Genomic DNA, 14,221 nt, shown 5'->3' on the forward strand with positions numbered 1-14,221 from the left:
GAAACACAACTGAACACAAAAGCGCATTTCCAGAGGAACGTAATTGTGTCCTTAAATCAAATCGAGATGTTGAACCGTGGGCATTGGCACCGACTTGCCATAGGAGAGGTGAAGCCGTTACCCCCCCTCCATCCCCCTCCACCCCCCTCCACCCACCTCCACCCACCTCCACCCCACCTCCACACCCCTCCACCCTCCATCCACCCCCCTCCACCCCCCTCCACACCCCCTCCACCCCCCTCCACCCCACCTCCACCCCCCTCCACCCTCCATCCACCCCCCTCCACCCCCCTCCACCCCACCTCCACCCCCCTCCACCCCACCTCCACACCCCCTCCACCCCACCTCCACCCCCCTCCACCCCACCTCCACCCCACCTCCACCCCCCTCCACCCTCCATCCACCCCCCTCCACCCCCCTCCACCCACCTCCACCCCACCTCCACAACCCCTCCACCCTCCATCCACCCCCTCCACCCCCCTCCACACCCCCTCCACACCCCCTCCACACCCCCTCCACCCCACCTCCCTCCCTCCGCCCCACCTCCACCCTCCCTCCCTCCACCCCACCTCCACCACCCCTCCACCCCACCTCCACCCCCCTCCACCCACCTACAATCACCTCCACCCCACCTCCACCACCCCTCCACCCCACCTCCACCCACCTACAATCACCTCCACCCCACCTCCACCCTCCCTCTCTCCCTCCACTCCACCTCCACCCCACCTCCACCACCCCTCCACACCCCCTCCACGCCCCCCTCCACTCCCCGTCCACCTCCCTCCATACCCTCCACCCCCACTCCACCTCCCCCTTCACCCCCCCTTCCACTCCCCCTCCACCCCCCTTCACCCCCTCTTCACCCCCCCTTCCACTCCCCCTCCACCCCCCCTCCACCCCCCCAGCGAACAGCGCGCGTGTCACGTGTCACGTCCAGGGGCGCTGCCACCTATTTAAACAATGTGGTGGTGGTGGTGGCTATGCAAGATCTCACTTTCTCTAGACTCCCTTTCACTGAAATCGCTACGGATGTTTTTAACCCCGTATGCAATAATATGTAGGCGATATATTATTTCCATGGTACCGGTTTGTTTTGAGTTAGATCGCGTAAATATAAACGTGACGTTAAACCCGCCACCACCCGACACAGCCAATAAGTAAGCGTTGTTATGTAAACAGAACATGACAATTTTCGTGACAAACCTTACTAATTGGCTGTGTCGGGTGGTGGTGGTTTTAACGACACATTTATATATTTACGCGATCTAACCCAAAAAAAACTGTATCAATGGTTAATATTGGTCACGAAAACCTACTACGTGTTAAGCTAAATATTATTTTAGTTGCCCCGTGTATATTGGGTTTAGAGGAAGACTCACAGTGACAGATATTAATAAAAAAAAGATAGAATGGAAAGAATACTCACAATGAGGTTATCGTGCGTCTTGCTTTTATGGCGGCCCCATCGGTTCTAGGATTTCCTCCAAGGGGGTGGATCACGCGAATTGCTGCTGCTGCTCTTGATGCGATAGCCACAGACGCCGTTAATCACCGGGCTTGGTCCATGGTAGACCGCAGGTAATTTTGTAATTAATTAAAAAAACCGTTTTGATATTTTTGTGGCTTCTTTCGCCGTTGATTCGGGGCCCCCTTGTGGCCGACTGGGCCCCCTGTTCGTCGCCACACAACGCTGCCCCCCCCCCCCCCCCTCTATAGCTGCGCCCCAAGATGCGCCGCCTCGACCGTGACACTGCCAGAAGAAAAACAACTTGGGGGGGTGGGGGGGAAATCGCCGTTGGCGGCTCCTTACGTGGGCCCAACCTCCACCCAACTCCCTCCACAACCTTCGGCCCGGTCTCCAACCCCGTCCTCTGGCCTCGCCGGCAAGGGCAAGCGCCCCCCGAGAGAGTCCGTCTCCCCGGGCGACCAAGCCTGCGCCCGCCCTCGGTCTGGGCTCGTTGCCGAGAAACTGCGGCTCGCGTGGAACCTGCGGGACTCCGAAGCAGGGGCCCGAAATAAACCGGGCACCGAGAGCGCGGTGACGGCAGCGGTGACGGCAGCGGGCACGGTGCGGCGAGCGATCGAGTCAGCCGCCGACCAGTGCTGGATTATCCTGGTAGCACAAGTAGCTACACGTGTAGTAGCTACGGGCCCCGCACTTTCAAAGGCCCCGCGCTAAATGCTTGCAAGCTATCAATTCCGGTTCAGTGATTCTGCACTTGCTCTATCACTATAGTACTATACCGCCTTCAACTTTTATGAACGACCGGGTGTTTAAGGTTAGCGAATTGTATAGCAAACGAAACCGATGCAAGTAAAAATTACGTGTTTTAATATTTAAGTGTGTTTTTTTGTAATTAGGGCCCCTTTATAACATCATATGCACTAGCTTAATCCGGCGCTGTCGCCGACGGGAACGTGGATTTTAGAATGAGCGAGCGGCACGGGACAATGGAGGTCACCGCGCGTGTGATTGTACATCATGCGGGGGGGGCTTCTTTACAACAACAGCGAAATGCCCAGAATCAACACAATGAGTAATCAGAACGATGGAAGACGAAACGGTGAAAGTTGCTTCAAGCACGGGGCGGAGTTGACCCTCGTTGCCTTCAATCTGCCACAACGCGGAGTCATCGGCGCCACTCAATGAGAGGCGTCGGCCGCTTTCTCATTGTATTGCCCCTGGCACGGGGCGGCTTCTGCGGCCGTGGAAATGACAACAGGGGAACGCAGCGAGAGAACATCGCGGGCTTTTGAATGTATTCATAGGAGGGTCAGTGTCTCGAAACAAGTTGACGCGGGCTGCACGATACCACTTGGATTCAAAGCGGCGTCACTGATTCTCCTGTCAAGGCAGGGGTCTCTGTGTGCAAGTGAAATTGTCCAAAATTAAAAGAATACCCCATCATCGATCGGGCAATGAGTGGTGATGGCCACTTTGTGGTTATTCAAATGTGAACTGCCTCGCCTGGTATACAGGTTCGATGCCGACCCTGACGCCTGTATGTTTGGAGTTTGTGTGTCTGTCTCCCCTTGGTCGACATCAGGCGTTCAGAGTATCTGGCTGCTATTCATTTCCACAAGATGAGCTATAATTTGTGATCGACAGGTCGCTTCTGAAATCGAGCTATATAGCTCAGCGGGCCTTTCCTGTCAAATTACAATTTTAAAAAGTTTTAGTTTAAGTTTTTATATCTGAGCTGCAGAATGTGTGGGATTTATGTGCCAGACAGAAAACGCATCATCGTCGCACGCACTTCGTTGGCGAGTTTGCACGCACGTCACCTCTCCCCCGTCGCAATAATCCGCGCCACTGCGCGCTCAGGATTTCCACGACACCCTGCCAGCATTTCAATTTGTCATTCCAAAAAAAAAACTCTAAAAAGTTTCCCCCCACCGCTCAAAGGGGCATGGGGTGCGGTGCTCATCACAGAGGGTGGCTCTGAGATAGTGGAAATTCCATGTTCCTATAGCGGGGAACCGGTTTTTTTTTTCATTTTACGTATGACAAACCACTTTTCTCTTCACCACAAAGTGCTACTCACCTCGAGAGCGCCACAGGCAGGAGTTTAACTTGAAACCCGTCTGACTTCAAGTCGAGTGCTTTGCACCACGCCGCTATTGATCGCGATTAGATGACGTTCTGAGATAAAGCAATGTCTGCACAAAGTCGACACAAAAGCTTCGTCGTCGTCAACATCGTTCATTACATTTTCTTCCCCAATAACGAAATCACTCGGAATTGCGTCAGGATTCGGGGGTGAGCAGAGTCGAGCTCGGATAGTGCTTCAATGGGCGACCACCACCTTGCACAAGAGGTTGATAGGGGGTTGCCTCGCGTGCAGCGATTCAAACTCCGCCGTTGTACCGTACTTCTACGCTCCCACGTCTGTGCCCCCCCGCCTTCGCCCAAACCCGCACCGGGCGTCGTGGCAAAGTGCGGTGAAATAACTCGCGCGCGGCGACTGTCCAGCACCGCGGCTCACCTCTTGGCTTGGCAGTGCCTCTTGTCCGCGGCTCCCCAGCTCTGCGGGAGGAGAGCGAGAGAGGCGCAGGGTGAGCGAGCGGAGCCGCGGCGGCATCGCGGCGGCGGCGGCGCTGGCGGCGCTGGCGGCGGTCTGCGCCAGCGCGCACCCCCGCAGACCACGGCCACGTGTGCCGGGGGGGGGGGGGTGGATGCTGTGCTGTGGTTATGTAAGCCGCCACCACCACCACTGTCACCACCACTGTCACCACCACCACTGTCACCGCCACCACTGTCACCGCCACCACTGTCACCACCACCACTGTCACCGCCACCACTGTCACCGCCACCACAACTGCCGCTTGCCGCCGTGCAAAAGCACGCGCGCGCACACGCACGGAGCGCCGCGTGCCTTTTGCATCCGCTGTTTAAAAAAAAAAAGAAGTGGAGCGTGCAAAAAGCAAAAAACGATTCTGGAGACGCCAGCCGCCTGGGCCGCGAGGCCTCCACCGCCCGGCGCGCCTTTAGTTCGTTGCGCGACGGCCCTTCTGCGCAATCGCGCCACCAGGATAAGCACCAGGGCCAGGGCTGCTCGCCTAATAATATAGACGCTCCCGCATCGGTTCACCGAGGCAGTCTGGTCCACACGCAGAACCGTGGACCCCTCCCGGTGGCAATCGCGCCGGCGGTGCACGCCATTCGATGCGTGCGTGCGCGATGGCCCTGCGCGCTTGCCTCTGCTGTCTCGTTCCTCGTTCCGTCGCTGTAGAAATCCACTCGAGGTTGTGTATACACGAAATGCACTCAGATATAAGTTGTGGGTTTAAGAAAAACAATCGTACAACGTTCGTACGCGTGATCATCACAACTTGTCTGCTCCGTTTCTCATTTGTTTCGAACCGGCTCTTGTTTTGTTTGGTCTGTTGTCCTTCCCCCGCACCGACGATGAGGCACGGTTGGCTACGTACGGTGCGAAAGAAGTCCAACATACGTACATGCGTGTTACGCGTCACGCCACGGACACCCTTGCACATGAGAAGTTCCATCTCAACGGATGACCTCGGCTAACATATATCAGTAAGTAAAATAACAACAACAACAACAATGCTGCCGTACTGACCAGCCCGAGTGCGGCCATAGTTGCGAGGCCAAGCCGCGACTCGCTTCTGGCGAGCGAGAATTGCGCGCTCGCCCCGCAGGGGTCCCTCTGAGAGCCCCCGGGGGCGGGCAGGGGGTCGACCGCCCCGCGAACGACGCGGCCGCTCGCCGACGACGCGGGCACGAGCGCCGCGGCTCGACCCGCATGGACGGCGTCCGCCCCGCCTCGCCCGGCCGGCGTCGATGCCAAGCGGGGGCATCGTAAGTCAAGACTGGATTGGGGAAGTGAATTACAAAGAAATCTATCGGCCGCAGCCGTTCGACGCGAACAACGAGCGTCCGAGGTTTCCACGGCCACGAGAACGATTCGTGATTCGTGATCGATGTCAACGCATGGCTCGCTTTTGCAACATGCACCTCCCACACAGCCCGTCCCTCCCCTCCGGCTTTGCCGAAAAAGCCAAATCAATCGGCACATTTCTCCCCACTCGTCAACTCGATTTGATTGGCTCTGTCGGTTGGCGGAGGGCTGTCTGTCAACGTTCGCCATTAAACGAACACGACAAACTAATTGTGAATCGCGGCGCTGAGTTAATTGCTCGCTCACGACGCTCACCCACTCACACCAGTCGCTCGCCTCGCGTCTCGAATTTGTGAACCCTCGGAAGCCGGAGTCACACCGCGTGGTGTTTGTTCTGGGTTGCGGCACGACGCGAGAGACTTGCGTCGGCGACATTTGGCCCACGGTGACGAGATGTTAGTTACCTCGCCTGGTATACAGGAGGTCGTGGGTTCGACCCAGACGCCTGCTGTATATTTGGAGTGTGCGTGTTTCTCTCTCTCCTTGGGGAGATGTTAACTACCTTGCCTGGTATACAGGAGGTCGTGGGTTCGACCCAGACGCCTGCTGTATATTTGGAGTTTGTGTGTTTCTCTGTCTCCTTGGGGAGATGTTAACTCCCTCGCCTGGTATACAGGAGGTCGTGAGTTCGATCCCGACCCCGACGCCTGCTGCTGTATATTTGGAGTTTGCGTGTCTCTCTCCACGTGGCCGCGTGGATTTTTCTCCGGGTGCTCCAGGATTCCCCCCCACATTTAGAATGAACATCACCACGCGTTTAGAGTATTTGGCTGCTACTATGAATTTACACGCGATAAGCCACTGCGTTGAGCTATTATATGTGGCCAGGTCGCTTCTGAAAAAGAAGCTAATAGCTTAGTGGGCCTTACGTGGAAAATACAAATAGGTTCTGGTGGATGTCAGAAAGTAGTAACCGACTATCACCACGAAAGAGTACGGACATAAAGTACTGGCACTGCTTACTGGCAGATGTTTTTCCTGTTACGTATGAATTCTAATTATTGGTATTTCATATCTATTTGCCATCAGCCATCGTAACGATAATTGTCGCACGCTTGCTCACGTGTTTGTCCTGACTTGCCCTGAGATCCACAGCCAATATTCAGCGGAGCGCCTGCAGCTCGCGATGTCACACGTATCGCCCACCGCCACACGAGCCGGTGCAGCCACTCGGCTCTCGCCGGGCGCTCAGAATCGGCATTCATAATGGAGGAATCCGATGAGCTGTGAAGCTCCTTGTCACGGATGTCGCCCCTTTGGGGTGGTCCCCCCCAGCCCCGTGCCCCCCCGCCCCCCACCCCATCGCGGTCGATGTCGTCAGGAGCATGAAGCATGCGCGACGCGCACGCTCGGCTGTGCGGCGCGCGCGGCGCAGGCGACCCCGGCCTCGGTGAATGTCCCCAGGCGAGGCCGGTGGCCCACCCCCCCCCCCCTCCCCGTACGCGGGGTGCCCCGCGGTGACGGAGCGCAGCCGCGCGCCCCATTTATGAAAAGGTCAAAAGGGCGAATGCGAACGTCGTGACCGCGCCGGTGCTGAGTGGACAGCCGTGGACGGCGACCGTGCAAAGAGCTTCACGAGCACAGCCGGCCCGGGATAACACATCACTCTGGAAAGCCAAACAGGTCGACGCACTGCACCGTGTCCATTTGTTTGTTTGTTTGTTTTTTGCCCAAAAAGTATTTTACTATTACACGCTTTCATTTAACTCACTCTGTCTGTTGTTGTTGTCGTTATATCCTCAAATCTTGTAACTTAATTTTTACCCACTTCCCAATGTGGTATCGACTGCAAACTTGGTATACTTATGTCATACTGATGACAACACTTTTTCTATCATAAAAAATGTTTTTACATAATTTTCATATGTTATGTTTCGGCTTGGGTCTAATTGTCCACGCTCAACTAACGTTGGCTGTAATTTCTCACGGTCCCTTACGTAATGGCAAGCTTTGGGGCCACTTCCTGGAGTCGTGGAGTTCTTCCATTACTAGTACATTTCATAAAAGCGTGTTTTTTTAACAAGTTCTTTTAAATATATATCTTTATTTAGATTTAAAGGTTTAGTGACTGCAGGGATTCATATTCTTGGTTCTTTCGGTAAAGTCACGTAGAAGGGAAATAATAAAATAATAAACATATAAACATCAGGTATGAAATCCACAGCAAAAAAAAAGATTTACATTATTTTATTATTTCCCTTCTACGTGACTTCACCGAAAGAACCAAGAATATATCTTTATTGTTAACGCGACGATTCAGGTGCACAACACAATGGGCATGAAGGGGGGTCGACACCAGCACAACCGCACATTACGGATTGCAGTTGCAATGTAAACATGTCTATAACCGTCTGGTGTCTTCTTCCTAAGCTCTGATAGCCCTGTAGGAGAGAAAAAAAGTGAGGGAGAAGAAAGGGGGGGGGTGTCTAGATGTCCTCATGGTTCTTCTTAAGATCAATGCCCACTGGAGGAGGGCCGTGTTCATAATTGGTGTTTGGAGAAGTCAGATGTGAGTCGCTGGAGCCCAGCCCGCGTGGTGTGTGTTCTCATGAACACCGAGCGCCTTGCCCACGTGGTGTGTGTTCTCATGAACACCGAGAACCCTGCCCACGTGGTGTGTGTTCTCATGAACACCGAGAACCCTGTCCACGTGGGGTGTGTTCTCATGAACACCGAGAACCCTGCCCACGTGGTGTGTGTTCTCATGAACACCGAGCGCCTTGCGCACGTGGTGTGTGTTCTCATGAACACCGAGAACCCTGCCCGCGTGGTGTGTGTTCTCATGAACACCGAGCGCCCTGCCCGCGTGGTGTGTGTTCTCATGAACACCGAGCGCCCTGCCCGCGTGGTGTGTGTTCTCATGAACACCGAGAACCCTGCCCGCGTGGTGTGTGTTCTCATGAACACCGAGCGCCTTGCCCACGTGGTGTGTGTTCTCATGAACACCGAGCGCTTTGCCCGCGTGGGAAATGAAAGTATTGAAGGTCGCCCTCCGCTCTCTGCAACCCGCGTGTCGCTGGCAGGAAGCGCGCTGGTGGTGACGCACTGTTGCCGGCACCGCGTCCCTCCGCACTGCCTACAGCACTCTGTTGCCCGCACTGTTGCCCGCACTGTTGGCAGCCCATGACATCCAAGCAGTGGTGTCTACAGAGAGATTCAGCAGAGGCGACGACACTCACGTTCTACCCCACGACGTTCGGAAAGAACTGAGTCTGCACCGTGTTTTGGTTGCTACGCAAACTTTGTTCACAACAACAAAAACACCGTTCCTACTATCTTCTTGGTTCTTTCGGTAAAGTCACGTAGAAGGGAAGTAATAAAATAATAAAAATAAAACATAATATTATGTTTTATTTTTATTATTTTTATTATTTTATTACTTCCCTTCTACGTGACTTTACCGAAAGAACCAAGAAGATGAATCCCTGCAGTCACGAAAGCTTTAAATCGAAATTTAACCGTTCCTACTAGTTTAGGTCAGACTACGATAAAAAAAATATGGCAAGAGTTTAATGGTTTTCTTTCTCAACTGAGTATTGGAGCATCGGTGCCTCGATGCCCCAATGAGCAATGCCTCAATGCTCATTTGTGGCATTGGTGCTCATTACCTATTTACATCCCTGATACGGTGGTTTAAATTCCACGTTCCTATGGCAGGGACGAGTCCATGCGCAGGACTTGCGCGCAAAGTGGTACTAATTGTATCCACCCCCAGAGAGATGATGTGCTGAGTCAACTTCCATCCAGCAGATTCTGACCTCGCAAACCTTCCCTCTCCAACCGCTGGTCTGCCTACTTGGAGTGAGAGAATGCATCCATTCCTTGGTTCACACCGATTCCTCAGCTCGCAATACACACGTGGCAATTCCGATTTGCACGGTTGGCTACGTACGGTGCGAAATAAGTTCAACGCACATACATACGTACATGCAACGTGTGTTTTAATAATCGATGTGGTTTCGATTCGTAATCGTCGTGGGTTCGCGTCACTCCAGCAGCCAACGGGCGATGCTGCCATTCACCGCAATGCAATCGTCGCCCTGAATGGTCGCGACCATTCACTGCATCACCTCCGCAAGTGAAGCGTCTGTTCTGGACGCTGCATTTTTCCACGCTGGCGAACACAGCGGGACGACGCAGAGGTCCAGAAAAGACGCTTCACTCGAGAGTCGATCGTCACACCTCCTGGCGTTGACATCCTTCGAAGGACAACAATGGGCTGATGCTCATGTCTCTCCTTCACGGGCTGAGTATTAAAGTCACAGCAGCCGCAGCAGTGCGAGTGTGGACATGCAACCCACACCATGGACTACGCAGCAAACCCACAGACACACGGAGATTTCACATCGAGACCCAGAGAGATACACAGACCCACAGAGACCCAGAGAGATACACAGACCCACAGAGACCCAGAGAGATACACAGACCCACAGAGACCCAGAGAGATACACAGACCCACAGAGACCCAGAGAGATACACAGACCCACAGAGACCCAGAGAGATACACAGACCCACAGAGACCCATCGAGATACACAGAGACCCACAGAGGCCCATAGAGAAGCATTCAAAGCCAGCTGCAGCAGTGGGATCGTGACAATGGAGCCCAAACAATGGACCGCGTAGTCGTCACTGCGACCTGTGCTCCATCAGCGGAGGAGGAGGGGGGAGGAATTATGGAACTCGACACGACCTCTCTCCTGCGGCCCTCCCACGGCTGTGTCAGACCATCGACGTTGGCTTCCAGCCCCTGAAGCGGAGCGCAGCAACACGCAGGAGGGAGCGAGTTGAAGCGCCGAGGGGGGGGGGGGGTGGATCTCTTCCCCGACGAGTTACGCACGAGCGTAACGTCAATGAGCACGGCATACACATGAAGATGAGAAAAAGAACAGAGGCTGCCGTGCTCACGATTACAACGCCACGATGTTTCGGGGGATGACCCTTGTTCAGAGGAGAGAGAGAGAGAGAGCCGGCTGGCGAGTCATTTGGAGATGGCGCTCGACACCGCGGCGCTCCGAGACGCCGGCTGAATCGGAACAAAAGTTGACAATTGCGCCGTTTTGACTTCGCATGGGGAACATTTCCCGACAAGGGGTTTGGTTGTTGTTTTTCTTATTATTATTCTCCTGTATCCGTACAGCAGCCACACACGTGCCTCGTGCACTTGCCGTGTTTATCGCTAAACCCTTTAGACAAAGCACGCGAGATATTGAACGACTGCTGATGCAGTGTCGCCGCGTCCTGGATTCAAGACCAAAGAGATGTCTCTCCTCCTACGCTCGCCGACCCTCGCCCCGCCAGCCACTGCGTTCCAGACACTTGTTAGAACCCCGCACCGATACTGGCGCTGTGCCAGTGCAGAGCCTGGGGCTCTGAAACACACAGAGCCCCGCTCAGCGCCGGTTCTGAAGCTGTGGTGATTGATGGATGAGTGATGGATGGGTGGTGGATGGGTGGTGGATGGGTGGTGGATGGGTGATGGATGGGTAGTGGATGGGTGATGGATGAGTGGTGGATGGGTGATAGATGGGTGGTGGATCGGTGGTGGATGGGTGATGGATGGGTGATGGATGGGTGATGGATGGGTGGTGGATGAATGATGGATGGGTGATGGATGGGTGATGGATGGGTGGTGGATGGGTGGTGGATGGGTGATGGATGAGTGGTGGATGGGTGATGGATGAGTGGTGGATGAGTGGTGGATGAGTGATGGATGGGTGGTAGATGGGTGGTGGATGGGTGATGGATGGGTGATGGATGGGTGATGGATGAGTGGTGGATGGGTGGTGGATGGGTGATGGATGGGTGATGGATGGGTGGTGGATGGGTGATGGATGGGTGATGGATGAGTGGTGGATGGGTGGTGGATGGGTGGTGGATGGGTGGTGGATGGGTGATGGATGGGTGATGGATGGGTGATGGATGGGTGATGGATGGGTGGTAGATGAGTGATGGATGGGTGGTGGATAGGTGATGGATGGGTGATGGATGGGTGGTGGATCGGTGGTGGATGGGTGATGGATGGGTGGTGGATCGGTGGTGGATGGGTGATGGATGGGTGGTGGATGGGTGATGGATGGGTGATGGATGGGTGATGGATGGGTGGTGGATGAATGATGGATGGGTGATGGATGGGTGATGGATGGGTGGTGGATGGGTGGTGGATGGGTGATGGATGAGTGGTGGATGGGTGATGGATGAGTGGTGGATGAGTGGTGGATGAGTGATGGATGGGTGGTAGATGGGTGGTGGATGGGTGATGGATGGGTGATGGATGGGTGATGGATGAGTGGTGGATGGGTGGTGGATGGGTGATGGATGGGTGATGGATGGGTGGTGGATGGGTGATGGATGGGTGATGGATGAGTGGTGGATGGATGATGGATGGGTGGTGGATGAGTGATGGATGGGTGGTGGATGGGTGGTGGATGGGTGATGGATGAGTGGTGGATGGGTGATGGATGGGTGGTGGATGGGTGGTGGATGGGTGATGGATGGGTGATGGATGGGTGATGGATGGGTGGAGGATTAGTGATGGATGGGTGATGGATGGGTGATGGATGGGTGGTGGATGGGTGGTGGATGGGTGATGGATGGGTGGTGGATGGGTGGTGGATGAATGATGGATGGGTGATGGATGGGTGATGGATGGGTGGTGGATGGGTGGTGGATGGGTGATGGATGAGTGGTGGATGGGTGATGGATGAGTGGTGGATGAGTGGTGGATGAGTGATGGATGGGTGGTAGATGGGTGGTGGATGGTGATGGATGGGTGATGGATGGGTGATGGATGAGTGGTGGATGGGTGGTGGATGGGTGATGGATGGGTGATGGATGGGTGGTGGATGGGTGATGGATGGGTGATGGATGAGTGGTGGATGGATGATGGATGGGTGGTGGATGAGTGATGGATGGGTGGTGGATGGGTGGTGGATGGGTGATGGATGAGTGGTGGATGGGTGATGGATGGGTGGTGGATGGGTGGTGGGTGGGTGATGGATGGGTGATGGATGGGTGATGGATGGGTGGAGGATTAGTGATGGATGGGTGATGGATGGGTGATGGATGGGTGGTGGATGGGTGGTGGATGGGTGATGGATGGGTGGTGGATGGGTGGTGGATGGGTGATGGATGAGTGGTGGATGGGTGATGGATGAGTGATGGATGAGTGATGGATGGGTGGTAGATGGGTGGTGGATGGGTGATGGATGGGTGATGGATGGGTGGTGGATGGGTGATGGATGGGTGATGGATGGGTGGTGGATGGGTGATGGATGGGTGATGGATGAGTGGTGGATGGATGATGGATGGGTGGTGGATGGGTGGTGGATGGGTGATGGATGGGTGATGGATGGGTGGTGGATGGGTGATGGATGGGTGATGGATGGGTGATGGATGGGTGGTAGATGAGTGATGGATGGGTGGTGGATGGTGATGGATGGGTGATGGATGGGTGATGGATGGGTGGTGGATGGGTGATGGATGGGTGGTGGATGAGTGATGGATGGGTGATGGATGGGTGGTGGATGGGTGATGGATGGGTGGTGGATGGGTGGTGGATAGGTGATGGATGAGTGATGGATGGGTGGTGGATGGGTGGTGGATGGGTGGTGGATGAGTGATGGATGGTGGTGGATGGGTGATGGATGGGTGGTGGATGGGTGATGGATGGGTGATGGATGGGTGGTGGATGGGTGATGGATGGGTGGTGGATGGGTGATGGATGGGTGTGGATGGGGGATGGTTATGGATGGTGGTGGATGGGTGATGGATGGGTGTGTATGGGTGAGGATGGGTGGATTATGGGTGGTGGATCGGTGATTGGATGGTGGTGGATAGTGGTGATGGGTGGTGGATGGTTGTTGGATGGGTGATGGATGGGTGATGGATGGGTGATGATGGTGTAGGATTAGTGGATGGTGGGTGATGGATGGGTGTTGGATGTTGGGTGGGTGATGGATGGGTGGTGGATGGGTGATGGATGAGTGATGGATGAGTGATGGATGAGTGTGGATGGTGGTAGATGGTGGTGGATGGGTGATGGATGTTGATGGATGAGTGGTGGATGGGTGGGATGGGTGAGGATGGGTGATGATGGGGGTGGATGGTGGAGGATAGTGATGGATGGGTGATGGAGGGGTGATGGATGGGTGTTGATGGGGTGGATGGGTGATGATGGTGTTGATGGGTGATGGTGAGTGATGGATGGTGATGGATGGTTGGTATAGGGTGTGGATGGTGATGGATGGGGATGGATAGTGGTGAGGGTGGTGGATGGGTGATGGATGGTGATGGATGGGTGGTGGATGGGTGATGGATGGGTGATGGATGATGGTGGATGGATGATGGATGGGTGGTGGATGGTGGTGGATGGGTGGTGGATGGGTGATGGATGGGTGATGGATGGTGATGGATGGGTGGTAGATGAGTGATGGATGGGTGGTGGATGGGTGATGGATGGTGATGGATGGGTGGTGGATGTGGTGGTGGTGGTGATGGATGGGTGGTGATCGTGGGGATGGGTGATGGATGGTGGTGGATGGGTGATGGATGGTGATGATGGTGTTGGTGATGTGATGGGGATGGATGGGTGATGGATGGGTGGTGGATGGGTGGTGGATGGGTGATTATGAGTGTGGATGGGTGTTGTGAGTGGTGGATGAGTGGTGGATGATGATGGATGGGTGGTATATGGGTGGTGGATGGGTGATGGGTGATGGGATGGTGATGGATGAGTGGTAATGGTGGTGGATGGGTGATGGATGGGTGATGGATGGGTGGTGGATGGGTGATGGATGGG

The 14,221-nt window shown here is 54.9% G+C and overlaps 1 protein-coding gene across 1 annotated transcript in view; it reads right to left on the reverse strand.

Moving 5' to 3' along the window:
• LOC133347746 (uncharacterized) overlaps positions 1-14,221 on the reverse strand; it is a 224,126-nt gene that overhangs the window by 112,965 nt on the left and 96,940 nt on the right. Inside the window, exon 6 of the mRNA XM_061560300.1 lies at positions 3,987-4,027. Within this exon, the coding sequence (XP_061416284.1) occupies positions 3,987-4,027 (41 nt within the window). The remainder of the gene's footprint in view (positions 1-3,986; positions 4,028-14,221) is intronic.

The sequence above is a fragment of the Lethenteron reissneri genome, chromosome 3 (genome assembly GCF_015708825.2).
Source record: "Lethenteron reissneri isolate LAM-NWPU_2019-01 chromosome 3, ASM1570882v1, whole genome shotgun sequence".
Lineage (NCBI taxonomy): Eukaryota > Metazoa > Chordata > Hyperoartia > Petromyzontiformes > Petromyzontidae > Lethenteron > Lethenteron reissneri.